The sequence below is a fragment of the Mirounga angustirostris genome, unplaced genomic scaffold, assembly GCF_029215605.1.
Source record: "Mirounga angustirostris isolate CCGP_5_RB_7025 unplaced genomic scaffold, mMirAng1.0.hap1 SCAF_5, whole genome shotgun sequence".
In the NCBI taxonomy this organism is placed as follows: Eukaryota; Metazoa; Chordata; class Mammalia; order Carnivora; family Phocidae; genus Mirounga; species Mirounga angustirostris.
In genome coordinates this window covers 123,756,145-123,777,615 of record NW_026991713.1, presented here as the reverse complement: position 1 = coordinate 123,777,615, position 21,471 = coordinate 123,756,145, and the positions used below count along the sequence as shown (strand labels likewise).

The 21,471-nt window shown below is 39.0% G+C and overlaps 1 protein-coding gene across 6 annotated transcripts in view; it reads right to left on the bottom strand.

Annotated features, from left to right (window-relative positions):
* The window catches only part of TRDMT1 (tRNA aspartic acid methyltransferase 1), a 59,247-nt gene that overhangs the window by 37,560 nt on the left and 216 nt on the right, over nucleotides 1-21,471 (bottom strand). Inside the window, exon 1 of one of the 6 annotated variants that reach the window (XM_064592008.1) lies at nucleotides 21,101-21,408. The exons of 3 other annotated variants lie outside the window; for them this stretch is intronic. In XM_064592008.1, the coding sequence (XP_064448078.1) occupies nucleotides 21,101-21,247 (147 nt within the window). In that variant the 5' untranslated portion in view covers nucleotides 21,248-21,408. Of the gene's footprint in view, nucleotides 1-8,170; nucleotides 8,767-21,100; nucleotides 21,409-21,471 lie in introns of those variants that run through there. 2 more of the 6 variants (XM_045874340.3, XM_054507344.2) reach the window with 2 other exon arrangements.

The window sequence follows — 21,471 nt, the reverse complement described above, 5'->3', positions numbered from 1 at the left end:
ATTCAACAATTCTATACATTACTCAGTGCTCACCACAATGTGTCGTCACCATTTGTCATCATATAATGTTATTTCTTCGTTATTTTTTAAAAGTCACATCTATGTTACCGTGAGGAGAAAAACTCTGGAGGCTTGATTTAAGAGAATATAAAAATTTTGGAAAACTAAGTAAAATCATATATTCAATAAACAACTCAAAAATCTAATATGAATAATATTAATAGGAATACCAGCACTAATAACACCACCATGGTACACTCAGAATCTCAAAAGCAAAACCGCTGAAACTCTGGAACAGTGATAATCAGCCTCACATATTTCCTAACCCCAGTAATCTCTTGTTAAATATTTTTGCACGGCGAGACTTCCTCAGATGATTTATCATAATACTGATTAGAAGGTGACATGAAGCTACCACTAAGGAAGCTCTGGTTTCCCTTTGGAATGATGGCTGAAGTGTTACCCAACAGCCTCTGTGGTTCTTGACATAAAACAAAGGTCAAACTATAAATATTGATAATGATAACTAAAGAGAGGACAAAACCTTAACTTCTCAGGCTTTCATGCAACAGATCTTCTAATGATTACTAAGTGTTCATAAGCCCTTTTTATAAAAGGTGCTTGGTGTTTTAAAATGATTTATTGTCCTAAGATAAAGAAATGTCTCCTTCCATCAAGTTTTGATAAGTTTTAAGACTTGGAAAGCAGGGCGCCTGGGTGGCTCAGTTGGTTGAGCGACTGCCTTCGGCTCAGGTCATGATCCTGGAGTCCCGGGATCGAGTCCCGCATCGGGCTCCCTGTTCGGCGAGGAGCCTGCTTCTCCCTCTAACCCTCCCCCCTCTCATGTACTCTCTCTCTCTCTCATTCTCGCTCTCTCAAATAAATAAATCTTTAAAAAATAAAAAGACTTGGAAAGCAGTATTAGATGGCTTATTTTTAAATTCTATTTTGTTTGAAAGAAAGATAAACCTTCATTTGTTTTTGTTCCTTATAGAAAAGTCTGTATTTGGGCGCCTGGGTGGCTCAGTTGGTTAAGCAACTGCCTTCGGCTCAGGTCATGATCCTGGAGTCCCGGGATCGAGTCCCGCATCGGGCTCCCTGCTCGGCAGGGAGCCTGCTTCTCCCTCTGACCCTCCCCCCTCTCATGTGCTCTCTCTCTCTCATTCTCTCTGTCTCAAATAAATAAATAAAATCTTTAAAAAAAAGAAAAGTCTGTATTTTAGAAACCTTATCAAGAGAGATGGTCAGTGTTCCATGGACATGTTTATTTATAAGCTACACATATCAATATATGTAACAATGTCAATTTTTTTAAAAAGCAAGATAGCATCAAATGCTCTTTTTTTCCTGAACTCATATCAGTAAATTTGCACTTACGGGGTTTCCCAGGATTCTTCCCAGACTGTAATGGAATCATTCTATAGCTTCTAAGTCATCTGGTAGTTCACCACGGTCTTCCCAATAAAATCCAAACTTCTTAGCATGATGTGGACCCTGCATACCTGTCTAGCCTCCTCTTTTGACACTGTCCCTCGAGTCCAATTCACTCTTCCAATTCACAGTCACTACACTCATACACATACGCTTTTTTCCCCAGGTAATACCCAACTACTTATCATGCCCCAGATGGGCCATAATTTCTCAATCCTAGTACCTCTGTATATAAAAGCCCATCCTACCCTGTCCAACCTCTGACACCATCTCTCTTGTCCTAGATCATTCTCATTGGTCCCTCAGGACTCCCTCAGCTTAGGCGTGACTCCTCCAGGCAGCTTTCACTGAGCCTGCTGGAGTGAAATGGGGGCCGGTCCCTCGGTCATGGTGCTGGGTAGTTCACACTATGGTCACATTTGTCCCAGGACACTGCCTCTCTCACTAGACTACACGATCTGATAGAGCCCAGGCAGTGGCTTGTACATCAGAGTACTCACAGCACCCAGACATTGCCAGAACTGGCACCCACTTGGCCTCCAATAAACATCTCCTGACCGAATAGTATGAAAATGAGTGAATTTGATCCCTAAAACCAACTCCTTATAATTGTTCATTTCCTTCTTCAATGTTCTGTTCCTCAGAACAGGATTAGCTTAAAAAGTCTTTAATAATCCTGTACTTCTGTGTTCATCAAAGCCTAAAAGACCGATTTTAGGTAGACTGTTTGACATTTAGGTCAAATGTTTACCTTGGCAACACAATGAAGTTTCCAGAATGGCCTACAGAATTCTATTTATCTTACAAATATGTTAAATAATAGCACCAATAGTGCTACTGTCGGGCAATTATAAATACTTATTAGAGTACCTATCATGTACTGGGCATTCTGCTGGGTACTGAGAATACAAGATGAGATGAGTGGACATCTGTGTTGTGCTTTACCAGCATCTAGTATGCTTCTCTAGCAATAGTCCCAGAGTTTCTTTTGGGGATCTTACCACACTCACTTTCTGTCAAATGGTTCAGACGGCCTCAACCCCCTACCCCTGGTTTCACTTAAAGCATGTGTCAAGCCTGAGCCAAGACTTGCAGAGTGATTTCGGAGAGGGCAAACAACTCAAAGTAAGCCAATGAGGCACAATAAGAGGGAACACCTGACTTTTTCCTGGGCAACTGGAAAGAGATGCTTGATTTTCTTTTTTTTTTTTTTTAAGATTTTTATTTATTTGACAGAGAGAAAGACAGCAAGAGGGAACACAAGCAGGGGGAGTGGGAGTGGGAGAGTCCCACATTGGGCTTCTTGCTCCACAGGGAGCCTGCTTCTCCCTCTGCCTCTGCCTGCCACTCCCCCTGCTAGTAGTGCTCTATCTCTCTCTCTGACAAATATCTCTCTCTCTGACAAAATCTTTAAAAAAATAAAATAGAATAAAATTCATCCATGGGGCGCCTGGGTGACTCAGTTGGTTAAGCCTCTGCCTTCGGCTCAGGTAATGATCGTGGAGTCTCAGGATCAAGCCTCATGTCAGGCCCTCTGCTCAGTGGGGAATCGATTTCTTCCTTTCCCTCTGCCCCTCTCCCCTGCTCATGCTTGCTGTCTCTCAAATAAATAAATAAAATCTTCTTTAAAAAATGCACCCAATCCATAAAGAACAAAACTGAGACAGATACAGAGAGAAAGAAAACTGGTTCCTGGTAACACAATTTGAGCCGCTTTAAGCTGTACCCCAAACCAAGCCTATATTTGATCTTAGTCATTACATGAGTATTTACAACTTTTATGTAAACCAGTTTGGATTGTTTTCTGTAACTTGGAAATAACAGTTCTCATAGGCATTTAAGAGAACACACACTTAAATATCACTTGTCACTAAGAGGAAATGCATTTCAAATTCCAACTTGGCAAGCAAAACAACATGAACATCAAAAGCCTTGTGAATAAGAAATTAATTCACTACATAGCTACAAAAAAAAACACTTCTCTTGATCAAACACTCCCCAAGTGTCCTAAATTGAGGCAATATTTGCAGGAGTCCCAACTTGGGAGGCAAGGACTTCGTTACAGGTCTACCTAATTACTTTATCCTATACATGTATTCTAAATACAACAAACATGCAGACAGCCTTCTGTAAGCTGTATCCCCAATGTCTTTTAAGGAGCATATAGTATTTTCAGTTGAACGGTCTTATTAATTTTTTAAAAATTCAAGTTCTAAAAGTAAAAATGGTCAAAATAGAAATTTCAGTGACAGGCAATTCAAAATAAAGAATTTCATATGATCAATTAACATAAAATGATGCTGCACCTCACCAATAATGACAGAAATCCACATTAATCAGTTTTACTTATCAGACTAGGAAAGCTTTTATAAGATGAACACTGTCTAGTACGAGCAAGAGTTTGAAAAAATGTGCCCTTCTTCATGTTGGCTCTAGTGTACACAGATTCAACTCCTCTATCATTCATCCTAGCTATTCCGCTTGTGACAATTTATGCTAAGGAGATATTTGGACGATGTAAGTGTAAGACTGTCATATTAAAAATGATACCCATATATACTGATGTGGAGTGATACAGATTTTTTAAGCACACACACAAAAAAAGTCACTAACTATCTTGTTCGGTATATAATATAATAATCCAAGTTTTGTATAGTGTATGTGTATGTACCCATATTAAGGAAAAAAAAAAAAAAAACAGCAAATTTGACGGGCTATCTCTTGGTGGTAGAGGGAATTTAGAAGTAATTTTTTTTCTTTCTTTAAACTTTTTTGATTACTTGGTCTTTTTCTTGACAATAAGAATGGAATGCTTTTTTTTTTTTAAGATTTTATTTATTTATTTATTTTTTGGCAGAGAGAGACACAGTGAGAGAGGGAACACAAGCAGGGGCAGAGGGAGAGGGAGAAGCAGGCATCCCGCCAAGCAGGGAGCCTGATTTGGGGTCGATCCCAGGACCCTGGGATCATGACCCGAGCCGAAGGCAGACGCTTAATGACTGAGCCACCCAGGCGCCCCAAGAATGGAATGCTTTTAAAATCAGTGAAAAGCAAACACACATAAAATTATTTTTATCTTGGAACAAAAGAATTCAATATTTCTCTTGGTTGTGACCCTGAGAAATCACAAAGGGAAAGTATCAAGGACAGATAAGAAAGGTTTGGATACATTCTCAAAACATGCTCATTAAACTGTAAAACCACACACACACACACACACACACATACAAACACCAGTAAACAGTTATAACTCAATGCGTATTTTATCCCACCAACTCAATAACAGTCAAGAGAATAAAAAACAAGAATTAAATTGCTATAGTTCTTTAGAGCTCAACAAATATGGCCTATGGCCAAAAATGTAATGAGTTGAAAGCTACCTATTTACATACTTAGAATTCAAAGGATATAAATCTGTCTTCTCCATTTTTCCCATGACATTTAAGGCCTTCCTCTTAATCTCTTAAAGGCATTACCGGTGATTAAAAACATTTATTTAAATGGTTTAAGAAATAAGCAATATAAACACATGTGATCCAGCCTATTACAGGTTTAAGCAGCAAAGACTTTGTTTTACGTAAATTTGCTTTGAATGAACGAACATCTATGAATGGTTCATCACTATAAATATATCAAAACATTCTTTGTTGATATTTTCTTATAATTTAAAAGATGATCATTTTTTTAAAGACGATCATTTCTGATATACTCATGGAAGTCAATGAAGAAATGATATAAGCATTAGTACTATGTATCTAATCACTATGAATGAAAAAAGACTTGTAAAAATAGAATTATGTTATCAAACATAAAGATCCCAAAAATTAAACTAAAAACTCCTCTCTAAATTTGTCCTGCCATTCTGAGTCCCTCTTTGCTTTATATATGGTAAACCTTCTTTAAAGCTTATTATTTTCATCATTATTGACTTCATAAAGTTTTAAACCCTATCCTGAATTTCTGCTACAGGCACCTCTAAAAGAATTAAGTTTAGGGGCACCTGGGTGGCTCAGTCAGTTAAATGTCTGCCTGCTTGTGGCTCAGGTCATAATCCCGGGGTTGGGCCCCACATCAGGCTCCCTGCTCAGCTGGGAGTCTGCTTCTCCTTCCCCCTCTGCCCCTTCCCCTCCTCATGCTCTCTCTCTCTCTCACTCTTTCTTTCAAATAAATAAAATATTTTAAAAAAATAAAAAAGAATTAAGTTTACAATTTTGAACTGAACCAGAAAGTAAAGTCTGTCCTAAGACCTTAGAGGAAAAAGCACTTCAATTATTTCATTCCTCATTTTCTTTTTCTGAGTCTCCTCCCGATTATATATTTCTCTGCAAACCTTCTTCCATTAAGCCACATGGTATTCAACACATACTAGCTATCACTGTTTTTTTTAATCAAGCCTATCATAGACACACCCTACAGAGATTCTTTATTCAGTATGTGTGTGTGTGTGTGTGTGTATATTCACAGGTCCTCAGAAAGATTTAGGATATGGATATCTAGCTATCTAGGTCTTTCTCTGCCTGCGTTTGAAGTTTCGCTCCACGATTTCCAGCTGTGTGACTTAGGCAAGTCACCTGACTTCATTAAGCCTCAGTGTCTTTATCTGTAAAAGTAAGAGAATAGAGATAATAAAGTACCTATGTCATAAGGTTTTCTGAGGATTAAATTAGCTAATACCTATAAAGTTTACATTTGTGCTGGCCATATACTAATTACTCAATAAATTTTTGCTATGATTATTATCACAAGTCCAAAGACTTTTTAAACTAAGAATAGCAAATGCTAGAAAGGACCGGTGTGACAGGAACCCTCACTGCAGGTGTATCAATGGAGGATTCAGTGTTTGAGAGAGCAGTTTGGCAGTATGCATCTAAAGCCTTCAAAACTGCTTGGACTTAGCAATTTTATACTTCGGCACGTATCCTAAGGTGTGGAAGGCAGAACAGTGAGCTCCCCCCGCCCCCACAAAAAATTGTCCCCATCCTAATCCATGAAACCTGTGACAACGTTACCTTACCTGGCAACAGATATGACTAAAGATCTTAAAAAGAGGGGATTATCCTAGGTTATGCAGGTAAGGCCCAGTGTGATCACAAGAAGGATGGAGGAGGGTTAGAGTCAGAGAAGGAGAAGGGATGAAAGAAGCAGAGGTCAGAGAGAAAGACTGGAAGATGCTGCACTTCCAGCTTTGAAGACGGAGGAAGAAGTCACAAGCCAAGAAACGCAGGTGACCTCTGGAAGCTGGAAAAGGCAAAGAAACGCACTGTCCCCTTCAGCTTCCAGAAGGAAATACCTCAGGCAAAACCTTGATTTTAAGACTTCTGATCTCCAGCGTTATAAGATAATAAATTTGTGTTACTTTAAGCCATTAAGTTTGTGGTAATGTGTTATAGCAGCAATAGGAAACCAATATATAAGGCAATAACAGAGATGTGAAGAAAAGATTTATATGAAGGATAAATGCTATTTTATTTATAATAGTGAGAAACCATAAGCAACATAAATATCCTAAAATAGTTGATTGCTTTGAACAAGTGGAACTTCCATAAAATGGAATATCACACAACGATTAAAAACCAAGTTTAAAAATATATTTAATAACAAGGCAAACTTCAAAATATTCTCAGTGAAAAAAGAAAGCTATAGTTTATTTTAATGTTAATGAACACCTGTCAAATAAAGATTGAAAGATATAATACAAATTCTCAACAGTGTTTATCCCTGCATGAACAGCATGTATAATTTTTATTTTGAAATTTTCTTCTTCATTTGTGTAGCATAAGTATTTCCCAGTAAACTATAATCTCAAGGAAAAGAATATAGCTGTCTTGTTACTGCTGTATCCCCATTGTGCAGCAAAGTAACTGACACAGAAACCATGCAAAAATTATGTGCTGAACGAATAACCGAGTATGTTTTCAGTATTTCCTAATGTTTTCCGCCCTTGGGACTTCTCGGATTCCAGGAGAGTTATGGTTCCCAAGTCCAAATGGTCCCCTTTCTTAATGCAGTGAGAGATAAATCTTGACAAATTCACTATAAATGTCTTGATGATTAATGTGCGCAATCATGCTGTTGGATTGGATGGACGGGGGACAGCTTAAAATTGCAACATTACTCTATTAATCAGGTGAGATGATAAAGCATTTCCTAATTTTTAAACAAATATATAGTTAAAAATAAAAAGAATAAGTGTAAAAATATTTTTAAATATTCAGCTTCACTAGTGATAAAATTAAAATAACAATTTCACATGGTTAACTATATAGTTTTAAATATTATATTGGTATATTTATGGTCACAAAAACATTACTGGATATAAATTGGTATATCCTTTTAAAAAGTAACTTGAGGGGTGCCTGGGTGGTACAGTCAGTTAAGAATCCAACTCTTGATTTTGGCTCAGGTCATGATCTCAGGGTCGTGAAATCAAGCCCCCCATCGGGCTCTACACTCGGTGTGGAATCTGCTTAAGATTCTCTCTCCCTCTGCCTCTGCCCCTCCACCTTGTGTTCTCTCTCACTCTCTCAAGTAAATAAATCTTTAAAGAAATAAAAATAAAAAGTAACTTCACAATATCATCAGTCTTTAAAATGTTCATGCTCTAGAACTTATTCACTCATTCAACAAATACTGAGCATCTACGATGCAACAAGTACCATTCTAGGTGCCAAGGGTATAACAGTGAACAAAACAGAATGAAACAAACAAACAAAAATATCCCTACCCTCATGGAGCTTACATTTTAGAAGGGGAGGCAGTCATTTTAAAACATAAACAAGCGGCGTCTGGGTGGCTCATTCGGTTAAGTGGCAGACTCTTGATTTCAGCTCAGGTCATGATCTCAGGGTCGTGAGATCAAGCCCCACATCAGGCTCCATGGGGAGTCGGCTTGAGGAATCTCTCCTTCTCCTTCTGCCCCTGCCCCCGCTCACTTTCTCTCTCTCTCTAAAATAACTAAATCTTAAAAAAAACATAAACAAGTAAAATATTTAATATGGTAGGCAGTAATAAGTGCTGAGGGGAAGAATAAATCAGGAAGGAGGATAGGAAGGCAAAGTAGAAACAGTAATTTTTGATAGTGGCCAGGGAAGCCCTGAGAAGGTGACATTTGAATAAAGACAACGGACTAGTCTTGTGTCTATATGGGGGACAGCATTCCAGACAGAGGAAACAGCAAATGCAATGGCACTGAAGCAGGAATGTTCTTGATGTGTTTAAGGATAGCAAGGAGCTCGCTATCCCTACTCCTTCTGCAGGAGCTAACACTGATAACAGGACAATGTGCATCCTTGCTGGCCTTTTCCTATGTCCAAACTCATATATATTATACACAATACACACACATTCTGTATATATACAATGTATATGTAAATATACATTGTATATTTGACAAATATAAGACAACTAGAATGAAAATTAATACCCATTCTCTGCAGGAGAATATCCAAAATTAGATGCATGGTCATTTTCATTATATAGATGATGAAAAGGTATAGCTGAAATATTTAAATGTATATTATATACTTTCTTAACTTAGTTATACAAATATATTTTAAATAGCACTATCTTACTATGTCCATCTAGAAATACCGCTTTTTCCACTCAAATTTCATGGTATAACTTTATCCGACTTTCTCACATGCATCTTTGAAATCAGAGTTTTTATAATCAATAGTCACCTTTTAAGTCATCTAACACAGTTTTCAAGATCCCATCAACTTCCCTTCAGTCAAAGTTACTTTAGCACTTTTTGAGTTTGCGAATGATGGTATCACTGGAAACATTATACCAACCACAAATGCCCATTAACTATTTGTGATCTCCACAAAGTAACCCCCTTCAGTATTACTCTGTAATTTCCAGAAGGTTTGTTTACAATGATATCTAACCCCTGTAACTGCAAGGTCATCCCTCTAAAAATTATTTCTAAATTTTTAAATTCATCTGTTATGATTTTTCATCAATTCCTTCAAGTGACCTTAATAAGCACCCAACATGTATTACCTTCTTTCAGGCTAACATAACTTATCTAAGCAACATTTTACTACTTTGCTGTTCAAAATATAGTAAATTGAGGACTATGAAGATCCTTCATGAAAATTAAAATATAGGCTATAGACTCTTTTCGAAGTATAACTTGTTTGGGAAAAACGAATATATTGTATTGAAGACAAATATGTCTATAAGGCATATGTATATATATTTGGGCTTTGTTTTTGATTTTCTTTTAAATAATGGAATCAAAAGCCCTTTGATTTTTACAATCACAGGAGAAATGTAAAAGACAATCTCTTCACAGAAGCAGAACTCTAGATTTTATGTATGTTTCCCTTGCCAAATCCTAAAAGTGCCAACCCACAAAACAATCTAGAAAAATGATAGATTCACATCTTTCCCCCCAAGCCATGGTCACCAACATTCTGACATTTCAAAATTAACTGAGAGAAACCTCACTGGATGGAGAGCAAGGTACAGATAAATGGTCAGTATTACGTCAAATCAATAAAGACTGCCATTAAGTCTAAACAGTCAAAGAATATAATTTAAACAATTGACCCAGCAACAATAACCACAAGAGTAAACTGAAGCCACAGAAATAAAATGCCTTCTGAAGAAGCAGAGAAATTACTCTGGTACTTTATTATCATGTAAATCTCAGGGTTTTCAGGAAAAATGTAAGCAAGGCAAAACTACTTACTTAGTATCTCTAATTTGATCTATGAAAGTTCAAAGCCTAACTAGATTGTCCAACTATAAATCCTTCATATTATGGGTTCTTCGTGGACCAAAAGTCTCCTATAATTAAGGAATGTGCCAAAGCCTATAAGGGTCGTGTATATACTAAAAGACTCAGGTACTTGTTTCTTTCTTTTTTTTAAAGATTTTATTTATTTATTTGAGAGAGAGAGAATGAGAGACAGAGAGCATGAGAGGGAGGAGGGTCAGAGGGAGAAGCAGACTCCCTGCCGAGCAGGGAGCCCGATGCGGGACTCGATCCCGGGTCTCCAGGATCATGACCTGAGCCGAAGGCAGTCGCTTAACCGACTGAGCCACCCAGGCGCCCCAGGTACTTGTTTCTTAAATTAAGTCTCACTCATTAAGTACTAAGGGATTATTAAGTTCACTACTGTGTTTGAACAAAAACTAATGGATGCTAAAGAGCTACTATGACTAACTTTCTGATGGAGCTGTTTTACTTTAGTCCAAGGGTTTTTGCTCAGTTTGTGGTGATTTAAAGTCCTAGAATGAAAAGATTTAGTGGATAACAGTAAAAGCAACTATTGGTCCAGGTAAAGTAATGGTATTTATAGTATTTTTTAAAATCTCCACTACATTCTACCTATTTTCCAAAACTGAGATGCATTTTTTTTGCTTTTAGGCAGGGTGAGAGCTGATTGGCACTATTTTTGAAAAGCACTTTTTAGGGAATATTCCTGATAATCTTCCATGGGCAAAGCAAGAGGCTAAAAGAATTCCTAAAAAGGCTCTAGACACCAACAAATACCAAATTCTACATGCAACCTTCATCTCCCTATTTTATGATAATAATCCTTCTGTAATTACTTACAGATTCGCTATCATGTATCAACCTCTTTTCAATTTTCCACACAAAGAGGTAATATTTCTTGAGAGGAATAAAAGAGTAAAAAATAAAACACTTGAACTTCATTATTTTCACCATAGCCCATTTTAACATATGATTAAAATTCTACAGAGTTAAAACCAACTTATTCCCAATACACTTGATTATTTTGAGAAAATTTCACATTTTATCATGTAGTACAAAAAAAAATGTTATCTATTAAAATGTCACATATAATCACACATACAAAAACCTTTCATGATTCTACTTATTTAGCCACTCTCCAACACACATACACACACGGACATGGACACATACACGCACATACATACATGTTTATCTCTTACATGATACCTATTAACATCCTTCAAAACACTACCAATGGACCACACTTCGGGAAACGCTGACTTAGCTCATCCCCCCAAAGAAAAATGATCTTTGTGATTCAGACTTAATAACTAAGTTAAACTTATCACAGTACAATGGTATCTACTTCAAGCTATACATATTTCATAGCAAAAATGACTCTAGTTCATTTATTCACTTGTACATTCATCCAAAAAGTATGTATACGCAATGTTCTAGACAAAGTCTATCTTATTATGGAACTTATATCCTAGTGGGGTGGGGCAGGGGGGAGAGAAATGATAAATAAGTACATATTATGTCTAACGAGGAAAAGTATTGTGAGAAAAAACCAAAACAGAGTAAGCCAGATAGTGTAGGAGAAGGGATTGGTTCTATTTTTGTATAGGTTGTTTAGAGAATGTCTCAGTAGCAAAAACCTGAAGGAAATGAAGGAGCAGGCAGGTATCTGGAAGAACTTTCTAGAACAGAAGGAAAAGACACTGCAAAGGCCCAGAGATGGGAGCAAGTTTATTTTGTAGGAGGAACAACAAGGAGACTGGTATTATAGACTGAATGTGCCCCCCAAAATTCTTATGTTGAAATTCTACCTCCCAATGCACTGGGAGACGGGGCCTTTGGGAGGTAACTGGGATTAGAATCAGATGAAGTCATGAAGATGGAGTCCTGATGAATAGGATGAGTGCCCTTCTAAGAGTCATGAGAGAGCTTACCTCCTCTCTCTGCTCTCAGCTATGTGAAGACAAAGGCGAAGTCAGCACTCTGAAACCTGGAACAGGGCCCTCACCAGAATTCAACCACACTGCCATCGTGATCTCGAACTTTCCAGCCTCCAGAACTGTGAGAAATAAATGTCTGTGGTTTATAAGCCCCCCAGTCTATGGTATTCTGTTACAGCAGCACAAACTTACTAAGACAGCCAGCAAGCCTGGAATGAAGAAAGTAAGAAGACAGCACAAGAAATGTGCTCGGAGAGGGAAAGGGGCTGGCTCTGGCCCAATGAGGACTGGGGCTGGAAGACTTAAGCTTTCACTGAGTGATATGAGAAACCTCTCAGAAGTTTTAATCAGAGGAAGGACTTACCTAATACATTTCTAAAGCATCATGTTGACACCAGAGGAGTCAAAATAAACTAGAGGAGACAGAGCAGAAGCAAGGAGACCAGTAAAAAGGCTGCTGCAATAATCCTTTGCCCAGGTCTTCTAAGAAAGAACCCAAGGCAAAGCTTAGCTGCAGATACTCTTTCTGGGAGGCAAAACCCCAAAGCAGCAAGAATAAGGGGCAGTGAGGCAGAGAGGAGGGAAAGCAAACAAAAGGCAGTGTATTACTAACCTGGTCACAGCTTCACAAGAAAACCCAGCTAACTGTTGTCATGGATGGACCACACTCCTCACAGTGGCAGGAGGGGGGATGTATCGAAGGTGACAGAAGCCCTGCAGTAATGACACTATTTGATCTAAGGCAACACTCCCCACATCCCCATATGCACTTGAGCAGGGAACACTGGTAGGGGGAGGAAGAGAGAGGATATGTCTGCTTACTCCTTCCTCATCATGTTTCTTCCTGATCAGAGGTCATCCCATAAGACATGTGTAGGAAAACACTCCTGTGGTTCTCTTTTACTCACATACTACTACATACTCACAACACTTCTGACACCAGATGGATGTCCACAGTTCACTTTAATTCTGATGCTAACTAGAGTTGGCCAAACCCCTTAAGAGCTCAGACCCATAACACTGCCCCAAGTCTGACACCAGTTGCAAGTTAATACCTACATGTTCCAGGTTACCTACAACTTCTGTCCGACTGGGCTACAAATCAAAGGTTCCCACAACCCCCTCCTTGGGTTCCATCATTTGCTAGATCAGCTCACAGAACTCATAGCAACACTTATGTTTGACAGTTTATTATATAGTAAAGGATACATACGAACAGCCAGATGAAGAGATACATAGGGCAATGTCTGGAAGAGTCCTGAGCACAGAAGCTGAGCTGGGGTGCACCATCCTTATGGCATATGGATGTGTTTACCAACCCAGTTGTTCTCTGAACCCTAGACTTTTAGGATTTTTATGGAGGTTTTATCACATAAGCATGATCAGTCATCAACTTAATCTCCAGCCCCCCTCCTTCCCAGAGGATAGGGGGTGGGGCTGAAAGTTCCAAGCTTCTAATTACCCTCAGTCTGTCTAGTGACCAGCCCCATCCAGAAGCAATTCAGGAGCAGATCAAGAGTTGCCTCATTAGAACAAAAGACACTCCTGCCACCTAGAAAATTCCAAGGGATTTAGGAGCTCTGTGTCAGGAAGCAGGGTCAAAGACCACATCTGAGAACAAAAGAGGCCTCCACTGCTCTTATCACTTAGGAAATTATAAGGGTTTTAGGAGCTCTGTGCCAGGAACTGGGGGCAGAGATCAATATATGTGTATTTTCTATTATTGCACAGGCATGACTCTTCCTCTCCTCCCCACCTAGGGTTGTGTTAGCCAACCCCTCCAGACAGCCTCTGCAGCCACGTTTCAGTCCGGACACTGGCGGTGGCCAGAGCATGTTACGAGGCATGGACTGGCGGTGTTATGGAATAAGGCAACAATAGCAGAGTTGGGGGCGCCTGGGTGGCTCAGATGGTTAAGCGTCTGCCTTCGGCTCGGGTCATGATCCCAGGGTCCTAGGATCGAGTCCCACATCAGGCTCCCGGCTCGGCGGGGAGCCTGCTTCTCCCTCTAACCCTCTCCCCTCTCATGCTGTTTCTCTCTCGCTCGCTCTCTAAAAAATAAATAAAATCTTTACAAAAAAAAAATAGCAGAGTTGGGGGACTACAGAGAACAAGCAGCTCAGGGCCCGGGAGGCAGGCAGAGACAAGTGAATCTGGGGTGGCACATAAATTAAGTCTGACAAAACAGGAGCAAGATTATGGATGAGGTGGTAAAGGGGAGGAGAGAGAGGAATGATAGAATTATAAAGAGCATTTGAAGGGCGATCCCATGGAATTTTCTGGAGTAAGAGAAGAAACATCAATGACTCGAGACTTGGGGGTGGGCCCCTGGAAGAATGGAGACACCTGTTGCTGGGAGGAGGCAGGCTGCAAGAACATTAAGTTTTGAAGGGGTAAGGAGAACCAGGAGTTCAGTTTTGAACACCTCTAGAGAAAAACAGAGATAAGGAGAACATGAACAAATCTGGCCTTATAGACAAACTACCGAGAAGCTTACTTAGGAGCTGGTCAGCGCTGTCAGCATCATTAAAGGTGATGCACACTGGTCCATGTGCGGAGCCCTGGCACTCGCTCTCACTCGCCCACTCACTGGTCCCGGCACTTCTCCCACAGCTCCCTCAGCGCTCTCCTGTTGCCCAGCAGGCATTTCCCAACACATGCTCTAAGGAACATTATTTTACAGGATGCTAATAAGTATAATCCCCTTCCCCACTCAAAAAAAAGCGTACTCATTGCTCAAATACATATGGGAAGTGCGGATTTAAACCACACAGCACCCTTTTTGCAGGGCTTCTCACCACTTTTGGTATATTAATGTGTCCTGAGACTCTCATGGGACAATATCATATGAAGAGTTTCCGAAACTTATTTGACCATCAAGGCCAACTTATTAATACCCCTGAGAAGACTATTACGTAGGATACCAGCCAGGAAATGGCAACTAAATCAAGAATGCATTTTAGTCCTTAGTTCACTTGGTTTGTAATATCAGATCACTCCTTGAAATCCTCTCCTCCCTTTATCTTCATGGCACAGTGTTCTTTTGGTTCTCCTTGCTCTCTAATTTTTCCTGCTCAATTTCCCTCTGTAAATACTATTTCTCTACCCAGCCCCACAATGTCGCTGTTCCTCAGTATTCCCTACTGTTGGTCCTCTTTTCTACACTCAGCACATATATAGAAACAAAAGTTTATCTCTAATCCCATCGATCCCCCAGACCAAAATACACAAGCAGCTGCCTATTTGGCATTCTACAGGTCATACAGACAACTCAAACTCTGTGACTCTAAAATGGAACCTATTATTTCTCCCCTACCTTGATTTAGGACTATCCCATTGGATAAATGACCCACGTCAGAAATCTAGGTAACTAACACCCAAATGACTACCAGGTTTTGCTGATTTTTAGATCCTGTATATAACCTGAGTCACCTCCTCCATTCATTGGCTCTGCCTAAATTCATTATCGCTGAACAATAATCTTCTGTCCACCATGTCTCTATACCCTACTCCCCACCACTACCACCTTTTGGTCACACGGTACAATTTCTAGAACCTAATTGATAGGTTCTTTAACTTTCATTTGCTAACTAGACCTAGGAGATAAAAATCCAAGCACGTTATCAGATTGTATGGCATTTCATGATTTGGTACCTCATAAACATCTACTTCTTTGTAGCACTTATATTGCAATAATATTTTAATACTTGTAGCTCTCCATGCTTGTACAGACCATGTTATTTCATGTCTGTGTGTGTACAGGAAGTTCCTTTCTGTCTGGTATAATCTTTCCCTTCTTAACTATCTGAAAAACTCTATCATCTTCCAAAATCCTGGATGGAAAAAAATATCGTAACAAAATTGAACAGCAAATCACCAATTATAAAAAAGAATATACCAATGACAACATGAACAAATCACAAAATAAATACAAAAAAATACATGAAAATGTTCAACTTCTTAAGTAACATCAGCAGTATTACTTATATACTATATACTAGGAACTACAACAGCTCTATGTATAGAGCTCCTACCAAGCCTGTTAGTAGTATTATCCCAATTTTATCAATAAGGACATCCCATACAATTAAGTGAGGAAAGCTAGTTACAAAACAACATGTAGAGAAAGAAAAGGAGCTAAGATTTACCAAGTACCTACACTATATTTCATACATCAACTGTTTCAGTTAACATTCACAACACCCTATGAGAAGTTTATTACAGTATCCGTCTCAGAGATAGGGTATTCAGGCTCAGAAAGTCAAATAGCTTTCTAGTACTCACACAGCTAATATTTGCCAGTTCTGCCTTACTCCTAAATAATGGTATTAATTTTATCACTCAGAGAAATAGACGGAGTAATTCCAAAATCATTGAATAGGAGGCCAGGGAAATGAACACAAAGTAGATCCAGGTTAGGAAATTTATTCCCTCATGGATAAGTGAGCTTTCTAGAGAATCATGAGGGCAAAACAGAATTTTCTGTTCTCTTCATTGCCCTTCTCTTTTACCTCTTCATACATATTCATTCCCTATCATCTTCTGTGGTTATAAATAATTCTTTCCTTCACTGATCTATTCCTGCATAATTCAAATCTAGTCTGAAAGCTCTTTGACAACTTCGAATATTTAATTATCAGTTTCTTCTAAAGCCATTTTTAAACAACATGTAATAATTTTCTATAACTCTAAGATTTTTGATAATAGCTGCCCATATTTACTGAGCACTTACCACATTCCAAGCACTACTGACATGCTTTATTTTTATTTATTTATAATTTTCACACTTCCCCTTCGAGGTAAGTACTATTATAGAAAAGGAAACTGAGGCACAGGAAGTTTAGTTTTTGCCCAAGGTCACAAAGCTAGGAAGTACCAAGGCCTTCTGATAATAAAACTGTGCTCTTAACTGGGAGATGAAATGACCTCTCCCTGAAACTGTCCTATAAACACTGTCTGCTGTTACTATCTCACAGTGCTACAAACAATGATTTAAGACCAACCTACTATGAAAACAAACCATCGTATTTCAAATTATTCGGCAGTACCAAATGATTGTCAGAGGCAGTTTAAGTATCAAATATGAAAAGAATGAGATAACATTTGCAAAATCGAAAAACGGTGACATCTGAAAGATTCCTAAAAGCATTTGGCATGTGAGTGTATGTGTTCCCCCTACTGATGTTTTTTCCAAGTGAGTGGTTTCTATTCATTTAAACTCCTCACACAGCCTTTTTACTTCTTCCGTGGAAGGCAGAGTGACTTCTCTAATCGGCTAATTTGTGAAAAATAAACTGGGCATGCCTGCTCAGCTCCACCAGTCCTCCTCTTGGGAATAAGCTACCCACAGGCAACATGCGTTCTGCTTGCGTCTCCAGCTGTGCCTAAAAGGTAGCTGCCTAATTGTCTGGTTGAATGTTAGCTGACCCATCGGGTCCTCTCAGTAAGCTACATCCTCCAACTCAGCCTTTACGAGTAATAAAAATCATACAAATTTGTATTTCCTATTTGCCTTACTCTTCTGTTTTCTTTCTCTCTTTGTTCAGAATTATGAAGAGGGGTACTATCTATTGAGCCCCCAAAAGCCCCAATACATAGGTCATAATACAAATTAAACTGGTCACCTAGACATTAGGACAGGGTAAGTAATCTGATCTATGGAAAATAGTAATACTCTGCAGTGAGGTAAGCATTTCCATCACAGAAAAGATAGGTAATTCTATCATCCAATGGAAAGTGAGCATTCTCCTTTGCTGAATATACAAAATTCATCCTACTTATTTCATCTTTGTATTTCAAGTTTGGAAAAAATAATCTAATAACTCCTGTGGCTAACAGAGAACAAAGAATACATATTTTCAAACGGGACAAATTTTTACCTCACTTCACTTTAAATCTGGCAACAAGTCATATAAGAATAACTATGGGAAAAGAGGCATAAAGAGGACATTTTTACAATACCAAAGAAAATTTAAGAAAAAAAAATTAAGCAGTTCAAATTCTAGCTCCTTACAACTGATGTTCCAAAAACACCCCAGGTGACATTCGGATCTATATTTAATCATAATATACTTGCCTGATTCAGATATAAGCACACCTAATTACAAAGTGGTTCAGTAGGGTCTCAAGTTGGCATATAAGTCATTGAGAAATAAAGATAAAAGAAATTCAGAAAATAATGAGTGACAAATTGCTTGACATTTTAACTGAAAATATTAAGGCTGAGTAATTCCTACTAAATATGATTGTTAATGTGACTAAAACTCAAAATCAACACCTTAAAAAACCTTTAGAAATTATTTGGTAGGGCAGGTCTTTTTACTTTCAAGGAAGTCTCAATAGTTGACCATATATATGATAATAATCAGCTAGAGCTTTCTTTATTCACTACCTTACATCACATTTTAGTCTTTCTGTGATATTATACTTTATGAGAAAAACAAAATCTTATTTGCTACCCATTAAATTTGCAGGTGCCTTGCAGGCCCCACCAATATATAACTCATGAAACTACTTCTACTACTTTCTGAAAGGAGATATTTTCACCTGGAAGATTCTCATTAGCCAAGACTTTATAGACTGTGCAGGCATAAATAGTATCAAAGAAGTAGTAAGTGCTTCCTATACAAGGGAACATGTCTTAAATAATGTGAAAGGTATTTGTTATACTTGTGGCCACTTAGAATCTTTGCCCGTGTCTTCTATATTTGAAAATTTTGCCATATTTTGAGTCCCTTCTTTCCAAAAGAGGAGCCAGAACTCACTTTCCCAGCTTCCTTTGCTGGCAGTGGGATCCAAAGTCCACCAATTAACTGCATCCATATACTACTTTCATTCAGAAGTAGCAACATGAGGTAGCAAATGAAAAACCCATCATTTTCGCGACAGAGATGGGAGAAGCATCCACCCTTCAGAGGAAAACAGGGATGGCACTTCTCACACCTGGCCCTCAGCATCACTGGTGAAAGCTGTGAAGTCAGTATGAAGCTTTGTGGGGGCAGGGCCCAGAGTGTGGTTTGAGCAGTGTTCCTGTTCACCTAACCTGTTTGTTGGGTGTCCTATAGATTCTGTGAGCTTCCAAAAGTCCTTTTCTATATATATATATATATATATTTTTTTTTTTTTTTCCCTGCTTAGGTTCGCTAGAGAATAGATTATTGGTTTGCAACTAAGAGTTTTGTATTATACAAAAATTGGGGCTGAGCAAACTATGCTTTTATCAACATAATGGTAGAATGATTACCCATCAGCAGTCATCCACAGACTGCCTGTCACAAGTGCGGTACTGTGCTAGAAGCTGTACAGGAACAAAAAGGAAGGGAAGGGAAGGCAGCAGAGGCCAGATCTCCCAGGCAGAGTAAGAAGATGGGGCTGTGACTCGAACCTCAAAGAGAAGTTACTTAAGCAGGGAAGTGAGTGACATGATCCAGTTTACTGTGCAAAAGATCATTCTCTTCCTATGTGGAGAAAGGGTGGAGCAGGAAAGCAAAGTAGAAACAGGGGAGCAATTGGGAAACTATTTTAATAAAGTTCAGATTCAGGATGTAGCAGTGGCAACAGAAATATATGTGCACAAATTCAGGTTGCATTGGCGGATAGGAGAGAAGATACTTAACTGTTTCATTAACCAAAAAAATGCAAGTTAAAATTACACAATTACCCCAATCAAATCAGCAAAGGTTAAAAATGGCTAATACAAATCCTGATGAATACGCAGTTGAAGGAGGTACTCATAAACCTCTGAAAAGCAATCTGCTATATTATCTATCAAGTCTTAAAAAATTATCCTAATTTTTTACTTAATAACTAGCACATAGTCTCAGATTGTTAAATGAATTAACTCAACTTTTAGAAAACACCAGTTAAAGAGAAAATTAGGATTTATGTTCAAGGCTGTAATTGTAGCACATTTATACTTGCAAAAAATTGGGGTATAATCTAATGTTCTTATCTATCCCCTTAAGGAGTGGTTGAATTATAGCTTATGATAAAGTACTAAGCAAACCTTAAAATCATGTTCATTAAGGGGTTTCAAGATACGGGAAAATATGGTGACATTATAAAATCTTACAAAATTAACAAAGAACAAAGAGTACTAGAATTTTTTTTTTTAAGTTTAATTTATTTACTTAAGTAATCTCTACACCCAACATGGGGCTGGAACCCATGACCCTGAAATCAAGAGTCCCTTGCTCTTCCGACTGAGCCAGCCAGGCAGGCGCCCCTAGAATTTTCTTTTGTTTTCTTGCTGGTTAAGTTTTGATAAGAGAACTGAATGTAGAGAACCAGCAAATAATTGGTAATAAAACTATAATAATCACTACCCTAGTCTACAATCAAAACTGAATACATATGCTCAGAAAACTTATGTTCAACTCATTATATATTATTTGTATCTTACACTATTCGTTTTTCGTTGCCCTTGGTACTAAAAAAAGGAAGCAGGCAAGTTTCAGTGTTGTGGCTGTCATAGTAATTTAAGAATAAACACGCACGTTCAAAGTCTATTTGTCACTCTGTATCTCCAGCACCTAGACAGTACCTGGAACAGAACAGGAGTTCAAGAAATATTTTTGAGAGAACCACCACCGAAAATAAACCTTTCAGTTCCAGCTTATCACCTCAAAATGAGAGAGGTACATAAAATAGTAATAGTCCTAATTTATAATGTTTTGAGTGGCTACAATGTACGAGGCACTATTAAACATTTTACCCGCCTTATCTTTGATCCTCATAATAATCCTCCTCTGAAAAATTTACTTTTCCCATTCTAAAACCAGGAACCGGGTTCAAAGATGTTAAGGAACTAGCCCAAGGTCACACCAAGTTTCATCTCCGCTCTTCTGGCGCCTCAATGTATCTAGACAAGACACGCTGTTTCTTTTCAATGATCAGAAAGGAACAGGTTTTTCCTCAGTGTTTCCTCTCCACAGTTCATTGAGGCTTCCCTAACTTCTTCCGCCTTGCCCTGCAACTCTCCCTGTGAAGATCCAATCCTCACCGGCCAAGCCCCCCAGGAACCTCCCCTCCTCGCCGCGACTCCCTCGAGGGCAAAGAAACAGGTGTCCACGCCTCTAGGTGGCAGCCACAGCTGGAACGGGGACCGGCCCCCGCCAGGAGCTCGCCCATCCCCCGTCGCCGGTACCATCTCAGTCTGACTTTCCGGCCTCGCCTCGCGGATCAGGACTCAAACTGAGTCCACACAGACTCCGCGTCCGCCCTTCGGGCAAGCCTCGGGGCTGGAGCAAGGGAGTCTCCGCCCGGAGCCGCCGGGCGGGGACTGCGCGCTCGGGCGGTTTCCACGACAACCGAGCGCCGCCCCCCCGCCCCCAACACACACATCCTGCGCTCCTCTCTCCGCCCCCGGCGCCT